At 39.9% G+C, this 20,980-nt stretch overlaps 1 protein-coding gene across 1 annotated transcript in view; it reads left to right on the top strand.

The window, feature by feature from the left end:
* Window positions 1-20,980, top strand: part of Phm (Peptidylglycine-alpha-hydroxylating monooxygenase) — a 100,236-nt gene that overhangs the window by 57,992 nt on the left and 21,264 nt on the right. The window contains exons 6-9 of the mRNA XM_072300545.1: window positions 4,691-4,739; window positions 5,982-6,127; window positions 12,817-12,962; window positions 14,509-14,558. Of these exons, the coding sequence (XP_072156646.1) occupies window positions 4,691-4,739; window positions 5,982-6,127; window positions 12,817-12,962; window positions 14,509-14,558 (391 nt within the window). The remainder of the gene's footprint in view (window positions 1-4,690; window positions 4,740-5,981; window positions 6,128-12,816; window positions 12,963-14,508; window positions 14,559-20,980) is intronic.

Here is a 20,980-nt window from a genome sequence, read left to right as displayed (position 1 = left end):
GGCAAACGATCCAATACACTTTGAGCCTATTCTCCAAACGTTTCAAAAATGTCAACATAAGCTTAAGAATGTACATTTCCGTCAATTATGAATAAACTCCCCTCAGTTTCAGTCATTTCCAAAAAATAAAACAGTATCCCTCCGTTCCCTGATTTAATTACGTATCCCTTCAAATCTTAAAATTCTCTTACTGCAGCTAGGTTTCCCCGTCCCTCCTATTACCCAGTAAGTAACGTTTATGAATTACCCCTCCCCTACCCTTTTGTAATGTTGGCTGGGGAGCCTAAGATGTCTAACACCTCCCCCCCCCCCTCATTAAATTATATTAGTGTGAGCATGACAATGACACGCCCTGAAAGTCGCCTTATAGAGTATGGAATTTTCGCGTTTATTTAAATTTTTTCGTGATTATTTTTTTGGAGGAGGGGGAGAAGGGTGGAAGAAGAGGGAGAAGGGTAAACCCTTAAATAATAAAAATAATCAAGAAAAAATTTAAATAAACGCGAAAATTCCATACTCTATAAGGCGACTTTCAGGGCGTGTCATTGTCATGCTCACACTAATATAATTTAATGAGGGGGGGGGGAGGTGTTAGACATCTTAGGCTCCCCAGCCAACATTACAAAAGGGTAGGGGAGGGGTAATTCATAAACGTTACTTACTGGGTAATAGGAGGGACGGGGAAACCTAGCTGCAGTAAGAGAATTTTAAGATTTGAAGGGATACGTAATTAAATCAGGGAACGGAGGGATACTGTTTTATTTTTTGGAAATGACTGAAACTGAGGGGAGTTTATTCATAATTGACGGAAATGTACATTCTTAAGCTTATGTTGACATTTTTGAAACGTTTGGAGAATAGGCTCAAAGTGTATTGGATCGTTTGCCGAAGTATTCAATCATTCATTTGGTCACAGACGGATACTGCAGTGAACTCTGATTGCAGTATCTCTACGTTCCCTGATTTAATTACGTATCCCCTCAAATCTTAAAATTCTCCTACTGCAGCTAGGTTTCCCCATCCCTCCTATTATTAAGTAAGTAACGTCCATGATTTACCCCTCCCCCACCCTTTTGTAATGTTGGCTGGGGAGCCTAAGATGTCTAACACCTCCCTCCCTCCCCTCATTTAATTATATTAGTGTGAGCGTGACAATGACACGCCCTGAAAGTAGCCTTTTAGAGTATGGAATTTTCGCGTTTATTTAAATTTTTTCGTGATTATTTTTTTGGGGGAGGGGAAGGGAGGTGGAAGAGGAGGGAGGAGGGTAAACCCCTCTCCCCTCCCCCCTCGTTAAATTATGTTAGTGTAAGCGTGTCAATGACAGGCCCTGAAAGTCGTCTTATATAGTGGAATTTTCGCGTTTAATTAACGTTTTTCGTGATTTTTTTTTGGGAAGGGGGAGGGAGGAGAATGTACCTCCCTCCCCCCCTGTCACCCCCCACAAGAATCCACATTGATGTTCTCTCAGAACAAACGCTACTTGTTTTCATTTTATCGCCCATTTTTGCGCATAACGCTACCTCAAGGAAGCGGCCGATCTTGACGGTTTTTATAGGGTGGGTACTGCTGGGGGGCCCCCCTCCCCCCCCACGAGGGGTTAGGCCGCCTTTCGAATGAAAAATTAATGCTCTTTTATTTTAGGGGTAAACAATTTTACGATAATACCAACCTTCTTCGCGTTATTGGCGAGAAATCGCGGCGAAACGGTCATTTTCGCGGAAATCTGAGATATTTTGACATTTTAAGCCCCCCCTCATTTTGGGGACCCGTGGGTCCTGGTCAAAGCCAAACATAGCTTTTCTACACCAAAATTTCACGAGCTTTCAGAATGGTTATGTGGAGTTTTGCCCTAAAATCGAGGCTTTTCGAGAAAAATGGGAAAATTCGCGGAAAAGTCGGAATTCTGAGCAATTTTGGGGGGTTTAGGGGGGGCCTACTCCCACCCCCCACTAGGATAAAATTCGCGTAAACAAGAAAAATCTTATTCTACAAGTTGAGAGCTTCAAGAAAATCACCATCTTCAAAATTCCCACGGGGGGGGGGGGGGGAGGGGGGAAGGGTTACCCCTTGCTGGCCCACGGTCTATAGGTTGAAGCAACTGTTTTACATTATTTCCCAGGACTCTTTGGGAATCTTTTTCTTTTTCAACCTCAGAAGACCTGTCTTTCAGTTTGATGATTGGGACTGTGCCCCCAAAACTAGTTCAAAATCATTGCAATCGCTGCAGTCTAAAATATTAAGGAAATTGAGTGGTGCCCAAAGGTATGAGACTAATAAGGACATCTACCGGGGTCCGTAAAGTAACTGAAAAGTGGGTATAATTTTTGAACAAAAAAAGATAGAAGGTCGCGGTTTGTGGCATTTTTCATCATTCGAAAAGGGAAATTTTTCGATGGGGGGGTTTTTCTTGGTGGACCCCCCTGGGAGGCCTCAGCGGGGGTCAACTTTAAAAATTCAAATAGCAACCCCAATTTTTTCAGACGTTAAAAAGAACTTATAAAGACAAGAAAAATGACGCAAATAAAATTAAAATCGGTTCACTCGTTCAAAAGTTACAGCCGGTCAAAATTTTAAATTGACCACTTTTCAAAAAATCGCCCTTGAGCTCCAAATGATCGAAAAAACAAAAACAATCCAGGAATGAAAAGTTTGGTAAGTGCCTTATAGGAAAAGGAAAAACAACTGACGTTGTCACAAGTTTGGATGGCATTGTTTCAAAATAAAATTTCGGAAAATTCAACAGGGCGGCAAATTTGAGGAAACGCAAAAAATGAAAATTCCAGAAACTGTTATCTTTCAAATACCCTCTAGTATAAGGAAATCAAACGTATCAACTTTTATTCCTTTATTTGGCCAAGTAAGAGCAATAATTTGCTGACTATAAAGTTGTCAAGCGGGGCGCCTTCAATCGTTGGAGTATGTGACATAACAGGATTAATTGTGCTGTCAAGAAATGAAGCTGATGTGAAAAAGCTCTCCTCCTTTGGGATGCTTTAGAAATGTTCAAGGTCCTCCTCCTCAAATTTAACGATAAAAGGAGAATAAAGCCAACTTTATAGTCAGCAAATTAATGCTCTTACTTGGCCAAGTAAAGGAATAAAAGTTGATACGTTTGATTTCCTTATACTAGAGGGTATTTGAAAGATAACAGTTTCTGGAATTTTCATTTTTTGCGTTTCCTCAAATTTGCCGCCCTGTTGAATCTCCCGAAATTTTATTTTGAAACAATGCCATCCAAACTTGTGACAATGTCAGTTGTTTTTCCTTTTCCTGTAAGGCACTTATTAAACTTTTCATTCCTGGATTGTTTTTGTTTTTCGATCATTTGGAGCTCAAGGGCGATTTTTTGAAAAGTGGTCAATTTAAAATTTTGACCGGCTGTAACTTTTGAACGAGTGAACCGATTTTAATTTTATTTGCGTCATTATTCTTGTCTTTTTAAGTTCTTTTTAACCATGTCTGAAAAAATTGGGGTTGCTTTTTGAATTTTTAAAGTTGACCCCCGCTGGGGCCCCCCAGGGGGGTCCACCAAGAAAAACCCCCCATCGAAAAATTTCCCTTTTCGAATGATGAAGAATGCCACAAACCGCGACCTTCTATCTTTTTTTGTTCAAAAATTATACCCACTTTTCAGTTACTTTACGGACACCCGGTATAGAGACTTAGGGATAGAATCTATTTATAAATATATTCAAATAATTTCGCAAAGATACGAAGACAGGCTACATCGTCATCCAAACAAAACTGCAATTGAACTTTTAAATAATACTAAAGTAATTCGGAGACTGAAGAGGAAAAAGCCTTGGGAGCTTGTCACTAACGCTGATTCCGATTTTTAAACAACTTGCATAACTTATTTCTCATCTTTAAAGATAATCTTCTCACTAGATCAGATCTTCACTCATCTCACCCATTTGATTTTTACGAATGTCCTTTTAATCTTAATTAAGTCTTAGGTTTAGTTTCTTTAATTTTATGATAATAAGCAATTAACCAGTCACTGCTTTACCATACATTATTTCTAACTTATGATAATTGTATACATTTCCTCTAATTGGAAGTTACAATAAATAAAACTTTTTAAAGAAAAAAAAAAAAAAAGTTTGATGAGATGAGTATTAAAATGCAATCACCATGTGTTTTTCAGTTGCGTTAATTTCATAGCCAAATAGATGCATTTCCCCTGATTGGCCTTTTGCTTCCCCACTCTAAGCATGTAGCTTTTTCTGAAATTTTTATAACTTTTTGCCTTACTTAAAAATGTGTCAAATTGGTTGAAAGTTGAAATAACTTGGTGTTTGGAGGTGATTGCCACCAGGACTCACTGCCGTTTTTAACAGGTCTGTAAACTAATCTTCCTTGGTAAACTTTCAAATCATGAGAAACCCACATGTTAGTGACAACCCTGCTTTTTTCCTCTTCCTCTGCTCGCCCACTATTGAAAAAGGGAGATAAATTGCATATTTTGGCGTAAAATTGGGCATTTCACAATGAAATCGGACATTTTTGGTGAGGAACAATTGGAAATTTGGTATTGATGCACAAAAGCAGGTTCATGTAAAAAGATCAAAGTTTAAATCTTTTGCATTTATAATTTTACTTCAAAGGAAATGGTACCTAGGATGTTTTTAATTTCCATGTGTCATTAATTATCAATACTGAACTGTGCTATGATCTAATTTTATAGATGGAGAATCTGATCGATCGGGGTTAATTTTGCATTACACTGAAGAACCGTAAGTGTATTCTTCTCTAAATATTAAGCCATTTGCATTTTTTTCGCTGTCCGCGCCCTGCTATTCAAGCTAAATCAGGGAGACCCACCAAATCGGGATGTAACTCAAGGCTGAGATGCAATCTTAAAGTCTCTTATGTATTCTTAAATTAGCCTATAAAAGCTCATAAGTCGACAATATAGCAGGAAATATCAGAGGAAGGAAAGGTCTGGAAATAAAAATCAAAGAATATAATCCGAAACTTGAAACAAAATTATGATGAAAACAATTATGGATTCAATTCTGCAACAACCAAAACAGAAAGCAAGTGTGCTGACCTCCTGTCCACTGGCGGAATTCAACAGCACAGATATTAATGGTACATTCGACAGCAGCGCATCCGGCGGTAAATCTTTGCTCCTCGAAAGTGCACTCCAGGTACACTTTGAGGGTCATCCCAAATGGACTTTTTGAGGTTATAGCGTTTTGGCAACATAGCGCCTATTAGTTAAAGCCACCCTGTTCCATAGAATTCATCCTTGACCAAACCAAACTAATTTTAAAAAAAAACCCATTAAGGTTTTTCGGGTTGGCAACAGAACACTCTTGAATAATATTTAGAACAATACTCATGACGCTATTTATCAAAAAATCAGAGAAATACAATAAAAAAGATTGCCTAGCACATGCTGGCAGCCGTTTGTGAGTCAACGTGTCAATGCACAATTGCACAGCTGTCCCGGGACGACAATGATGAGTATACTGGACAGTGGTTGCAAATGGCTCAAAGGTGGATCCAATTTTCCACTCAAAGTTATTGCGGTTATGCGCCTCTCAGAATGTTCTGTTATATGCTTTGGTCCTTTTTTGTAAGCAGTATCTTTTTGCGCCTTCTTTGACAGGGAACAAGAACTTAAGGTGACTTTAACTCACCAAGAATGTATGCTAAATACTGCCTGCAAAGGGACAAAATATCAAAGAGACAAATTTAAAGATTTATCATCATTTTCCGGAGTAAGAGCAGTAAGTCAACAAGTATAAATGGTTTTTGTAGGAGTCTGGGTCCATGAACCAAGTTTCTCTGTGCAAGAAATCCTTTTCTTTGATTAAATTATAGTATACTTGCATCTTAAAAACTCTAAAATATTTTAAAAAAATTGTTTAAGTGCTCCGCAATTCAACCCACCCTACTAATCAGTCCCTTTTTTTATTCAAAACGTTTTAATTTGAAAGACTCTCAACTTTCCATTCCTTCTTTTTAAGGTTACCACGAACTGCTGCTGTTATTCTCTTGGGAACTGGTGGGCAGATACATCCCAAAAGGATTGAGCACATGGAGGCCTCTTGTAACATTGAAGAACACAAAGTCTTGCACCCTGTTGCATACAGAACTCATACCCATCAGTTAGGCAAGTACATACGTTTTTTATGATGGTTTTCAGAAGTGCTAAATTTTTAATTATAAACTTTTTCGACAATAATGACCCAGACACGTCCAATGAAAGAAATGTAGTCGGGTTGTGGTGGATACAAGAAGGCAAGGATCATGGAATGATGCACACTACAAATTTGCTGAAATCCGAAGATGGGAAGGGGGATAAGTTGCCTCTTGGTGAGAAAGTAAGCCCTAATTTGTTTAAAGTGTCCACTCAGTGCTGCGGTCCTGTGCCTTAGGGTGGAGCAACCTTGCATTTTTTCCGAAATCAAAAAAACATTGAGATAGTTTTCTCCAGTCATTCTTAGAATAGATGATTTTTCTAAATAGTTAGTTCCGAAAACGCCGATTTTGACCCTAATTGCAAGACAAATTGCAATTTTGGTCCTAGGAAGTATGGATTGTTTTTAGCAAAGAGTATTTATCCTACTTTTTGATGCCAAATTCGATTTTAGACTTTGTTTCAACACCAGAAAAGGTCCCAAATCGTACAATAGGCACATCTTAGCCTTCTTTTGCACAATTTGACAACTTCTGCAGTCTATTTGATGTTGAAAATGCCTAGGTTAATAATAGATGCCTACGTTCCTTTAGCTCATCACGTCCCCAAATCTTGTTCAATAAATCACAAAATCGTGCGGGAACTGCTTAGAATCAGTTTTTTGTGCTATTTTGCAACTTTTGAGAGATAACTGTTTTACATGAAGTTTAAATTTTAATTCAGCACCAAAAAACACATGAGAAACACCCTTCAAAGATTGTTCTATGGTCTTTTACTGCAGGCCCTAATTCCACCTTGCCTGAATTAGTCACAGACTGGTTGCACGCACAAAAATTGCTGTAACTCAGGAGCAACTCATTTCTGTTAGGTAAGGTCAAGTGTGGTAGATGCAGAATTTCATGGAGAGTCACCCTGCTAAGTCTCCGTTTACATAGCAACTATTTGCGTGAGAGGAAATGCGATAGACAGAGAAAGTTAAATTGTCAAAATCCAAAAATTTGAATCAAATTAACGATAAATCATACAACCATCAAAACAGTATGTATTCTTTAGGGTGGTTCTTACTTTTCGACTTTTCGAAAATCGAATGGCTGACCCCCACAAAGTTGTCTTTTGGGTTTAGATGAACGTACAAAAAATTTCAGCCAGATCGGATCATCCGAAGTGGTGCCGCCGGGGCTGACAAGTCTCTTAGTGGGAACTTCAAATTTGGGACAATTGCGTTATTCTGTCATTTCGCGAATTTTTTCTCCCTTTAAAAATGTAGCCACGGTTTTGAAATTGTTTGAGGTAACACACTTTTCGGGGCCTCCTATGAAAAAATGACAAAAATTACCTTACCACTTATAAAATACCCTTTTCCACCCCCCAAAGGAGCCTCATCGTACGATATCGCTGTTTTCTCGTAACATGCTCCTGGCACGGTTTGACTGATGAACGGTTTAAATTTTTTGACAAAGCAAAAGCAAAATCGCTTCTTTCATGAAGAGGGAAGTGTCTACCAAGTCACTAAAGCCAAGAAGAAAAACATTCTGTAGAGCTCCTGGAAAATGAAGTCGACTGAGAGGTATTTTAGGGCTGAAAGGGGCAACTTACTGATGGTATGTGGTTCGATGGCTGAATCAACAGCTCAGAAACCAGGTCGTTTTTGGAGAGCTTCATGGAAAATTTGAGGAATTTTCGGTTCTGATTGGTAATTTCAGGTCTCCAAAATTTACCATGCGGCTAAAATCTGCGGTTTTTGTGTTTGACTACTTAAAACAACCACAATTTTCTGTGGTAATGGAACAGTGATAACCATCGGTAAGTTGCCCTTTTTAGCCCTAAAATACCTCTCAGTCGACTTTATTTTCCAGGAGCTCTACAGAATGTTTTTCTTCTTGGCTTTAGTGACTTGGTAGACACTTCCCTCTTCATGAGTGAAGCGATTTTGCTTTTGCTTTGTCAAAAAATTTAAACCGTTCATCAGTCAAACCGTGCCAGGAGCATGTTACGAGAAAACTGCGATATCGTACGATGAGGCTCCTTTGGGGGGTGGAAAAGGGCATTTTACAAGTGGTAAGGTAATTTTTTTTATTTTTTTCATAGGAGGCCCTGAAAAGTGTGTTACCTCAAAAAATTTCAAAACCATGGCTACATTTTTAAAGGGAGAAAAAAATTCGCGAAACGACAGAATAACGCAATTGTCCCAAATTTGAAGTTCCCACTAAGAGACTTGTCGGCCCCGGCGGCACCACTTCGGATGATCCGATCCGGCTGAAATTTTTTGTACGTTCATCTAATCCCAAAAGACAACTTTGTGGGGGTCAGACATTCGATTTTCGAAAAGTCGAAAAATAAGAACCATCCTAATATTCTTGTAGGAATTATTTTTTGACTTTTTTTAGCGCAAACCACAACACTTCCAGGGGAATTATTTCCAAACGGGACCTTCGAGGTTGCAAAATCAATTTAACTGGTGTATGATAAAATGTTGTGCACCGTATTGGAAAAATGTTCAATTTTAGGAAATGAGATCACTTTCCATTTCAAGTTTCTAGATTCGCAAGATTTTTCAGTTATTCTGAAGGCATGTCGAGAGTAGTGATTTTCGAGGTTATGTTTGAAGTAATTTTTATTCATTACACGTTGCATCTTTATGATTGAAAACCACATGGAGTTACAGTTAAGTTCCTCCAAAATATCAAACAGCCTTCAAAAAGCAGAAAAGTCCAAATGAATGCAATATTTTTCCTCATTTTGTGAAGGCATGTGAAAATGTAACGTCCAAACAGAAAAGCTACTAAACTTAATTCCATTTAACGTAGGAGCCAGTTTAGAAGTTCGTGTTTGGTGAACGTTAGGACATGTTTTTCATTGTTACTCCAGTAGTGTTAGAACGTATTTAGACACTTCAATTATCATGTTATACAAAGTCGAAAAAGTGTAATGTCCGCAACGGAGAGGACGTTACACGGCTCTAGCTAGAATTAATCTCACATGTAACTTGTTTGATAACCTCGTACCAAAAATTCAGGTACCTACACTATAGCAACTTGATTAGGTTTCAATTTATTCTCACTCATAAAGTGTGCTCAATTTTAAAGAGCTTGATGCAAAAACGGCTTTTTTCGCCCCCCCTCTGGAAGTTCTTCAGACTTTGTCTATTGATTACTCCCATACTTGAGCGCTTCTTTTCCCAAATTTTCAGACTCCCAAAAAATTTTGGGGGGGAGGAGCCAGGGGGGGTGGAAGTCAAAACCTGCGAACCTCGAAATCTCTTGAACAAAGAAAGATATCAAGTTCCGGTTTGGACGAAAAATCGTCTAAAATTGCATACTTTAAGATTCTTAAGGTCGAAATCCCGATATCACATTTTTAAGTCAACATATGTGCTTTTTTCCAGTTTTTAGGTCCAGAAAATTTCTTTTAAACGAAGAATTTACAAAGATCTCAATTTTTTATTTGAACCAAAACCAGTTTTTTAAATTGTTCGTCTTTTTCCGCATGCAACGAGTGGTCCATTAAGCTGGGGAACCAAACGGTTCCGGAGTTATGATCGATTGAAGTTTCCGCTCAACGCGCGCCGACCGATTTTCGCGCGCCAAAAAGTCGGATCTGACTGTTATTAGATCAGATTGAATGTTCAAACTGAGCAAAATGCTTTATTAGGGAATCTTGAGGGTCGCTGAGTTTAGGAATTACCGATACTTCCAAAAAATTCACGTTTTTAAAATTGCAGCTTCGGACAGGACCACTGAGCGGCCGGTCGGCGCTCAGTGGGCCTCTAAAATAGCGCTACGGAGCTGTAATTTTAAAAACGTAAATTATTTGGAAGTATCTGTAATTTCTGGACTCAGCGACCCTCAAGATTCCCTAATAAAGCACTTTGCTCAGTTTGAACATTCAATCTGATCTAATAACAGTCAAATCCGACTTTTTTGCGCGCGAAAATCGGTCGGCGCGCGTTGAGCGGAAACTTCAATCGATCATAACTCCGGAACCGTTTGGTTCCCCAGCTTAATGGACCACTCGTTGGATGCGGGAAAAGACGAACAATTTAAAAAACTGGTTTTGGTTCAAATAAAAAATTGAGATCTTTGTAAATTCTTCGTTTAAAAGAAATTTTCTGGACCTAAAAACTGGAAAAAAGCACATATGTTGACTTAAAAATGTGATATCGGGAATGCAACTTTAGACGATTTTTCGTCCAAACCGGAACTCGATATCTTTTTTTGTTCAAGAGATATCGAGGTTCACAGGTTTTGACTTCCACCCCCTCTAGCTCCCCCCCAAAATTTTTTGGGAGTTTGAAAATTTGGGAAAAGAAGCGCTCAAGTATGAGAGTAATCAATAGACAAAGTCTGAAGAACTTCCAGAGGGGGGGCGAAAAAAGCCGTTTTTGCATCAAGCTCTTTAATTTCGGTAAAACGTTCCTTATTGTTTTCTGAGATAGTTAATACATTCTTCCTGATGATGTGCATTTAAATACAAATTAATTATTGATCGTAACTACTTTTAACCTATCTTCGTCTTCGACTGCACGGTTATTGAGTGTATCCTGCACCTCCTACTGTAATAGCCTTACTATAGTGCACACGCGGGGGCCTATATCGGGAATGCGGCTAATTGCTGCTATCTATCGATGCCCACGAAATCAGTTTTTCGTGATTTTTTAACACGTTATTATGAAATATTTTCGTGTGCTGTAAAAAACTCGAAGGAAATTTTCTGGGCAGTGCACTTGGTCAGTTTTTGATTTTTTGGGGATTTTCTAGTTTAAAATTTTTTGTACTGCCTGAGTTTGATAGAATGATTTCGACGGGGACCGGCACCCCCACTTTTGAAGGTGGGTCCCCCATGTTACCTACCGATGGGGGCAGTAGGGGCCTCGGGAGGGTGAAATTCAGATTCCTTGGGGGTCAATTGCCTTTTAATTTCTGCCATATCCGACTTCGTTCGACCTAAAATAACTAAATAAATAGCACTATACACATGATCGGGAATACTCTGTATCTTTTTTAAAAGGCGCATTTTTACACTATTGATGAACGTAACATCTCTTAACTTTGCCGTTCTGTTCATTTTCACAAATAATTTGTGCTTAAATTTATTTTTAGGTTGTATTTTAAAGATAGAAACTTGGCTCTACCATCACCTCAGATATTTACTTCGGAAAGTTTCTGACAGATATTCGTATTAAATTTAAGGTGAAATTCATAGACCATTGTGACTATACTGGCTTTCCTGATTCATGCTGTTATCTTTTAATTCAATAAATTCATAAACTGCGAGAGTTACAGCCTATTTTAGGCACAGAGTTCTATGGCTGTAACGTCCGCAACAAATCCTTGTAACGTCCGCATCAAAGCCTTGTATCGTCCGCAACAAAACCTTGTAACGTCCGCAACAAAACCTTGTAACGTCCGCAACAAAACCTTGTAACGTCCGCAACGCCATAAAAGTGGCAATAAAATAGTTTCTATAAAAATTGAAGTCAAAGTAAGGTCCACAAAAAGGAGAGGTCTTTTTAGTAACGTCCGCAACGGCCTTCTTTGACCGGTATCTTGCATTGTCCACAATCTTTTTCAACAAAAATTTGCAGCACCAAAGAGTGCAAGGCACATTACTCAGTCTTCAAAGAATTTTGAATTTTGTGGGCTGAGCAGACCAACTTATGGACAGTTTAAGGCATAGAATGTAACGTCCACAGCTAAAATAATTCCCTGTTCAGAGATATTGATTCCCAAAGTTTTGCCCAAATGACAACATTGCCCTCCTGTCCCCTCCCCTCTAATTATCCAAGGGTGCTGAAATTTTGCCCAGGCATCAGGGGCACCTTGTACAGCATTGGAGCAAAGCTTGGGCCAAAATCAACGAGCGCTAAAATCATCGTTGTTGGAAACACCTCTTAGTAAAATTGACGGGCTCTAACAGTCTAGGGCCCTATCATGTTGCACCCATCTAGTTTTACTAAGAACTGTGCTTTTAACTGTGAAAGCAGCTGTCAACTCTGTGCAGCTTTCTCATCATACGCTTTTTTGACAATGTTAACATGAATTTGAAGTGAATAACACAGCAACATTTAAGGTAAATATCCTCCCTTGATTCCCAATCAAACACACTATCACAACTCTTGCATTAAACGTGTTTTGTTATTGTTAAAATAATGTATAATTAAAAAATTTACAGTTTGAAGAAATGTGACCCTGGAGGGGCCTTAAACAAACATCAAGGTGAACTTTTTCTCCCAAAAAGAAAATATTTAAATGAAAGTGGCTTCACGTTACGTATAAAGCATGCAAATATTTAATCTATTACAGATATCTTACCATTTTAATTACACAAATCACCGCTCATTTCACTAAGAATGTGTCGTTTTCCAGTGTATTAGAGGGGCGGGAGAGGTAAACTGTGCTGCCGTTTTGTTGCAGCGCAGCATAGCCAGCCATGAAAGAGTCAGCCTGATCCGTTGGTTCTTTTTCTTTAGATCTTTCTACCTGCTCCAAACTCTCTTGGTTCAAGCAGTGTCAAAATGCTAGACATAGTAAACTTTTCCCAAGACCGTAAGTGTTTTTTTAGAAACATGTTAAGAGGACAACCATCTTTTCTAATCATAACATCTGCTTTATAAATTGATTCTTAAATTTCTGAAAAGCCTATCTTCTTTTGTTTGACTGTAGGGAAAGTTGTTTCTGGATATGTAATTCGAGAAGAAAACGGAAAGCAAGTTTGGACCCTACTTGGGAAAAGGGATCCCTTAACTCCACAGATGTTTTATCCAGTTGAGACTCCTGACAATTTCACCATACGTTATGGAGACAAATTGGTAAGCGCTTAATTTTATAAAATTATATTTCAACCTTCAATTGTGAATCATAGTTTAAATTATTAGAAAAATATTTGTGTCAGAATGTTGAAAATATAAAGTATTGAATACCTGTATGTATGTAATGTATTGAAATACCTATTATGAAATGACTCATTTTTCACAGAAAATCGTTTATATTTGTAAGGGAGGGGGGTGATTACTCAGGCGGGTAGTAGAGCTGAGGAACAAGATGACAACAACACTGGTTCGCAGGGTAATTGACGAATATATCATAACGCACTTCTATGAAACACTACTGACAAATTTACCTCAAACTTCTGTTTCAATGTAGTACTTCAAACTTCTACCACAGACTTCTTTTTCAAACTTCTTCAAACTTCTGCTACTCTTGCGTAGGACTGTAGGCCTCTTTGCGTAAACGTTAGACTCCAGCATGTCGATTGATCACATTCATAGCAGCGGACGAGGCGCTCCATGGCTGAGACCAAATATCGGGCCCAAAAATCCGACTCCGGGAAAGCTCGCCTCAAGCTGCTACCCAAAACAAATCTAGCAAAAACGTGCTGAGCAGTAAGGCTGCCAATCCTACGCGCGCGTAGTGGAAAAAGACCAAAATGGGACCGTACACTAGATGTACCGGTACCGTCCCGTTTCAATATTGAGTATTGATGGAAATACAGCCAGGATGTGGGACGAGGAAAGTATGCCTTGAAGTGGCCTTGTCTTATAGTGTTAAAAGGCTACTTCAAGGCTCTAAATTCGTTATTGGTGTTGGAACCAGACCTCTGAGAGCAACATTGACCTTTTTAAAAGTCAAAGCACATCAGTTTGCTGGAGGAGATAATTTGTTAGTGAGATACGCCCTCTTATAGTCAGCCTGGCAGGTGTAATGATGATGACTTATGATATTATACAAGAATTGGTCAAAAATCATTCTTTAACACATTTTACATCTTTTATGAAGCTCTTGCATGTGTCCGGAATTTGCGATTTAAGTACTTACTCCTTTGTAACATTTTGTGAGAAATATGACGATGCTAGTGGATTCCTCTGTAACAAACTCCAAAACTCAAAAAAAGCTCTCAAATGTTGAGGCCGCAATGGAAAGGATTATCCACGCTTTTCTAAGAGTCCACCTCTCCGTCAAGTCAAACTTTCCATGCCAAAATAGTGAGCAAATATATTAACAGGGTTGCTTCTTTGTTTGGGGACTCCAAAACTGAAAACATGGCAACCCTGCTATTGTATTTTCTCCCTAACTTTGCATGGAGAGGTTGACTAGATGTAGAGGTGGACTCTCAAGATAGCAAGGAATATTCCCTCCATTTCAGTCACAACTGGAAAGCTTTTTTGAGCTTTGGAGTTCGTTTCACAGCAAACCAGTGGCGCCATGTTATTTCTCACGAAATTTTATGTACGGAAAGGTACTGAGATCGCAAATCTCCCACACATGCCAGAGCTCCATTGTATAAAACTTCATTTGTAAAGCCTTTCCCCTTTTGGAATTATCTCTTCCACTAATCACTGTAATCCTTATTTGTAGGCCGCCCGTTGCACAATGAAGAACACCAGAGATAAAATTGTTGAAGTTGGGTAAGTAGCCTTGTAATTTGAAGACTATTAGCATTCTACCAAATCTCTCTCATTGTCAGATTTATCAGTGTCTCTATGGTATAGAGAAACTAGGTAGGTACATTGAAATAGCACGCATAGTGCTCCCGAAGGAGGTTTACAGGGTCTGTCTAGAAAGTATCCGACCTCGTTGATTATCTCGCCATCAACGGTTGATAAAGAGGTCGGGGCTTGGGATTATCTTTGCAGGGACTCTCCTGAGTGCAGGTGCACAGCCGGATTATCACACGTTGAATCTGTGGATGGTAATTTGCTGATTATTGCAAGCTATTCTGATGTGATCGTCGGATTTCGTTTTTCCTAAAAAAGAAGAAGTTAAGGAGAGTGGGCTGGGAAGAGTTTGTGAAAAGATTTTTTGTATCCGGTTGGAGCCGGATACCGGATAATTCGCCAATGTATCCGGCCGGAGCCGGATTATACCGTATCCGGATAGTGCTTTTTTGCGTGAGAAAAATCTCCCGATTTGAGCGAGAAAAATCTTTCGATTTCGTGCTTGGGACAAGAGGCACACTGTGTGCTACACCATCAAGACCGTCATCCATGATATTTGTGCCTTCGCACCGGCGACCTTTATATTTTTCAATGAAACGCTATGAGTCGGCCTGCTGAAACAAATACTAAAAAAAGACCTGGCACATAAGCAGCATGGCTCTCATTGGCTTCATGATGTAATGAGCCGGATGAATTTGATGTGCAGAAAGAGAGATATCATGAAAAGCTGGACACACGTTCAAAGTGAAGCTTCATAGTGGTGGCTGTTTAGCCAAGTGTTGCCATCGATTACCTCATCGATGCGCAACACTTGACTAAACAGCCACCTCTTTGAAGCTTCACTTTGAAAGTGTGTCCAGCCCTTTCGAAGTGTGCCTTAACAAGACAAAAGTGGTAAACAGTGCTTTGATGCTGCAAGAGCAAGCTGCGCACTGTGACATTGCAATAATTGCGGAGTTACTTCCGGACTAAAAACGTTACCAACAGGGAACTTATGCACATGTTGGTGGCATAGTTTTTTTTTCTCTTCCACCTGCATCTTCGTCTTTGAAAGTGGAACACGCAGACTTTCGGAATTGAATCACGTTGCAATCGTGTAAATGTGCGGGTAATGTCCTTAATTCCGGTCATAACAAGCTTCAAAAAGTTGAACAATGACAATGACTACTCAAAATGCGCCGAAAAATGCCAAAATATCACAAAAATTTCTCGAAATTTTCACAGTTGTAAAAGCACTATCCGGCGGGTCCAAAAACCGGATATCCCGATTCGGCTGGATAATCCGGTAATCAGGATAATCGCCGGATACCCAGCCCAACTCTAGTCAATAGGTTGTAAGAAATGAATTAGCGCAAGAAATGTAAGGCCATGTTCAGGAGAACAACATTATATTAGATAAGATGAATACAAGTGCTCCAAGTAGGGCTGACGCCTACGCGATGGCTGATCTCCCACGTCTACTGTTGTTGCCAACATAAAGTATTACATTTTTAAGTGGGAAACACAGTTCAACAATATATCCAGTGCCATCTGCATCTTGCACGATCACCATCTGATCATCAGCAAAACATAGAGTAAACAATATGGCTGTATCAACCAGACAACTTTCCTTGATATTTGACTTTTGTACAACTTCTGCGGTAATACTGTTTAATGGCATTCAGTCCTTTACTAAAATTCCATTTTTCCAGGGCTTCCCAGAGTTTCCCTAATGACACTCTAACGTACGCTTTAGGCTTGAGATGTCCATCGCTCAGCAAACCCTGCCTCTTGTCATCATGAGCGACTTTAATAGCAGATCTCTTGCTTGGGGGGATAGAAAAAGTGACCCCAGGGGCGAAGCACTTCTGGAATGGTTCACAGCGAACTCTCTTACTACTTTAAACGATTCTGATCATTTTGTTCCCACCTCTCAAAATCACCATGGTGAGTCTGTGGCTCAGTCCCTTCCTTGCCCCTTTTTTCTGGGCTTGGGGTCTTGAACCATTACGAAAATCACAGCAACCACCACGCGTTAAAATTTCCTATGTTGTCTGATACCCCCCCCCCCCCTTCCAGCTAAACCATATGTGTCTACTGGTTGGTGGATCTCTAAAGACGAAACCCTGTCCTTTCTTTCCACCATAGCCAGGTTTGTCACCTTAGTTCTAGCGGCAACCACTGTCCTCACAGCGCAGAGTTGCCGGGAAATCCTAATTTACTCCCTGGATAAGAATTTTGCAAGAAAAGACCCTTCCTCCAAAAAGAAGCCCTCCTACTGGTGGACAGCGGAAATTGCATACCTCCCCAAATCATGCCTTCAAGCACGAAGGCGCCTGTACGAAATGAAAGGCATTTCTAACGCTGAAAGTGACTGACAATTTATAGAATTCTCCAACTCTCGCAAACTTTTAAACGACGCGTTTTATAAATCTAAAACTCGATGTTGGGATAATCTCCTGGATGAACTTGAGGTGGCTTGCTGGAGGAGAGCTTACAAAATAATGCGTAATAAGTTCAAGTCGCCTAAATCCTATGATAATGAGTCACTATTTGAGTCCGAACTCAGGGCAGTAGTCTCTGAACTTTTTCCACTGCACCCTATCATTACTTGGCAGCAGGCTACTGTGGAGGAGGAAATTGCTCCTTTTACGCTCGAGGAAGTCAAGCGTGGGTCCTCGCAGCTTAGGCCCAAAAAAGCCCCGGGGCCAGACAGAATCCCTCCTGAAATCATTGAGTCATTTTTAACTGTAACATCTCCTCTTGCACTGACATGTTTAATAATTTATTTATTGTCTGGCACTTTCCCTATAGAATGGAGAAGGCCTATACTCTTCCTTTTGCCTAAGTCCAAGAAAGCTGGCATTAAAAAATATAGACTCATTTGCCTCCTCAATGGCCTCTGGAAGGTATTCGACCTTCCTTTATCCTCTTTAGACTTTCTTTATCGACTGATCCCCTTTCATAAAGACAATTTGGATTAAGGACAGGATGTTCAACACTCGACGCAATAAACAAATTGCGTGACATAGTCAGCGAGAAGTATGACATCAGAGGAAAGAAGGCACTAGCAATCTTAACTTTGGATGTTAAGAATGCATTCAATTTACTGTCTTGGTTGGACATCGTATCATCTTTGAAAAGAAAAAACACCCCAGCTTATCTTGTAAATTTAATCCAGAGCTACCTCGCTGACCTTATTATTACCTATGGGGCTCACTCTTTCCCAGTTACGTCTGGGGTTCCACAAGGGTCCATTCTTGGCTCTTTTCTTTTCAACATTTGCTATGATTTGGTGATAGAAAAAATCCATACGACCAGGTGCAAAAAACTAGGCTACGCTGATGATCTTTCAGTTATAATCGAGGCGGAAACTGCAAAGGAATTGCGATGTAAAACCAAGATAGTGACTAACGAAATCAATGAGGAAATGGTACCAAGAAAACTGAGTCTTGAGCCAAGCAAAACTGAGGCCTGCATTCTGGAGGGCGGGAAGAAATGGAAAAAGATTTCTGTACGCGTGTTAGATTGTCTTATCAAGCCCTCCCCATCAATCAAATATCTTGGCATCTGGCTAGACAAAAAACTCGGTTTCAAAAATCATGTATTTAAGGATTGTGAAAAGGCTACGAGGGTCCACGCCTCATTAATTCCTCTGCTGCCCAACATCAAGGGTCCCTCCTTTAAAAAGAGGAAGCTAATATTGACAGCAGCATACTCTTCACTTTTCTACGGTGTGCCCGTATGGGCGGAGGTAACTAAATTGGCAAATTCTAGAGATCTTAGTACCAAAGCATGTAGGCCCCTTAAACGAAGTATTTGTGCTGCCCACCGTACTGTCTCTAATAATGTCCTCGACATTCTCAGTGGCATTCCTCCAACCGATCTTTACATAGAATCTAGATGCAGGTAGTACAGTAGCCAGCCCAAGCTTCAAGTCAGAGACAACATTTTTGAGAGGTGGGCGTCCAGGTTGGAGGAAGACACTAGCGCAGACGTATGGTTCAAGACCCTCATCCCAGACCTTAGGAGTTTCCTTCGGAGGCCTCATGGAGGCACAAATTATTTTATGACGCAATTTTTTAGCGGTCATGGATGTTTCTTTGACTATCTTAATAGGTTTAAAATTCTCGACGATAATCTGTGCCCTCTACCCGGCTGCAGTTCTAGAGACTCTCAGGAGCATACTTTCTTTCTCTGCCCCTTCTTCTAGCGAAGTGTGAGCTTCTTAATGCTAAGCTGGGGTCACATTTCATTCTCTTGTCTGCACAGGAACTCCTCCTTTCTTCCCATCAAAATTTGACGTTTATCTCCTCTTTTGTTGAGTGCGTCATCAAGAAGAAGTCATCCATGATGTCCCCCCACACGCTGAACCTCCCAACCCCCCACCGACGGTATACCGCAGGCCGCAGGGTAATTCCGGTGCAACCTTGACTCCTGGAGTCACTTGATTCGCTCTCCTTTTTCGCTAATTTTGTATATTCAATTTCATCTGCTCCTTTTATAACTCTTTTACTTACTTCTGTTTCTTACTCACTGTTTCCTGTTGTCCATCTTTTATATGTCCACTGCTTTTGTAATCTTTTGTCAATAAAGGTCGCTTGAAAAAAAAAAACAAAAAAAGAACGCACGCTTTCTGAAGATCAACAAAAAGTAAATGGAGCTCCTGTCTTCTGGCCAATTTGTTCTATATCAGTTTTGTGATACAGAATAAAGAGTCGACAGTTAATATACCAGCCCTGAATCCTGCTTGCTCTTCTATTCCACATTACATGGAGCCCTCTTTCCTTCTATTTTAGCCTTCAAGACTTTTCCGTCAATACTGACTCCTCGTAACAACGAGGAGTAAGTAAAAGTACCTTGTGGTAACTAAAACTACAGGGGGGTAAATTAATTCTTTAAAATGGTCCTCCAGTTGGCCGATTGTTATCAGAAATATAATTTCCTTTTTCATGTCCCTTTGCAAGCCCTCTATCAACTTCCAGCTCTCCGCTCTCTTCCTTCTTCCTAGGTACGATGGTAATCCTGAAAGTCTTGCGCGTTTTGCCCTCATTTCAAAATTATAAAAGTTAGAGAAAATCGGAATAAATGTGCCTATGAAGCATACTTTCAGCTGTAATTTAAGCCCAGGTTTTTAAAAATTAGATGAACAGGACGCTTAGGAGGGCATTTCTCCCCCACCGTTTTCGATGCGTTTCCCGACTTCCAGGCACGCGGTAAGCTAGCATTTTCGGAATCCACCTTGCTCGAATTTTTTTTAATTCAACCATTTATGAGCGATTTGATGCAAGACAAATCGAGAAATTACAGGAAAATATTCGAACATTTCGTTAATTGTCATTCGGCAATCTTCGCGGATAAAAGCCTCAACTCATTGCACTAAGTCACTATCGATCACACGTGGCCTGCCATCTCAGATTTCATTGTGCACCTATGTTCTTGACTCGAAACGATTGGATCAACCTCTGGACGTTTCCACCGCTCATCGCATTTCTCTGTAAACTGCTCAAAGTCTGGGAATAATGTCACATAGCCTAACACATTCCAAAGTCGAAAATCGAATTACTGACTGAACTTCACAGTTTTCTGGCTTTGAAAATGCCATAACTTTACAACACACTTATCACAATAAGCTTACACAAATGTCAAAAGAACACTGATTGCACTCAACATTGATCGCCTAAAACGTTAGGGCGTTAAAAGGCCCGGGTTAACAACCTGGTTAAAAATATTGATAAGGATTTCAATACGATTATATCAGATCGGCCGAAATCGTCCGCACATCTTACCTATCACGGAAACCGTGCGCCTGGAGGTGGCGGGAAACGCATCGAAGGCGGCGCGGCGCGGGAGAAATGACCCTTTGAGCGTCCCGTTCATCCGATTTTAAATAAACTTGGGCTTGAATTAAAGCTGAAAACATGCCTCATATGCACGTTTAATTGAATGTTCGTTATCCTTAATACTTTTGGAATGAGAGCAAAACGTGCAAGACTTTTGGGATGACCCTCACACGTGTTAATCCTGGAGCAGTTGTTTTCACAAGACTCATGTTTCTTTTTTGTAATGCGTCTTCCTACCTTTGCTTCCGTAAGTTCGTAGGCAATTTTATCCTCATTATTCTTTGATTGGAGGGAGGAGTAATATGTTAGCCTCTTTGCATCGATCTTTTCCTCAATCTCTTTGTCCCACCAGTAAGGTTTGCATCCAGTGCTGATCTTTTCGCGCACCCCAAAGGCATCTCTAGCCACAACGCGGATGCAAGTCTTGATGAATTGATACTGATCTCCAGCATCATTGAGCTACTGTTTTTCATGTAATCGCTTCCTGTAGAGATTTTCGACACTTGAATTTTTTTTTTTTTTTTTTTTCATTAAATGGAAAACATTTAGCAACTAGGGACTTCTCTTTCT

The sequence above is a fragment of the Bemisia tabaci genome, chromosome 1, assembly GCF_918797505.1.
Source record: "Bemisia tabaci chromosome 1, PGI_BMITA_v3".
Taxonomy (NCBI): Eukaryota; Metazoa; Arthropoda; class Insecta; order Hemiptera; family Aleyrodidae; genus Bemisia; species Bemisia tabaci.
The sequence above is the reverse complement of the archived record's forward strand: the minus strand, read 5'-3'. Positions and strand labels throughout refer to the sequence as shown.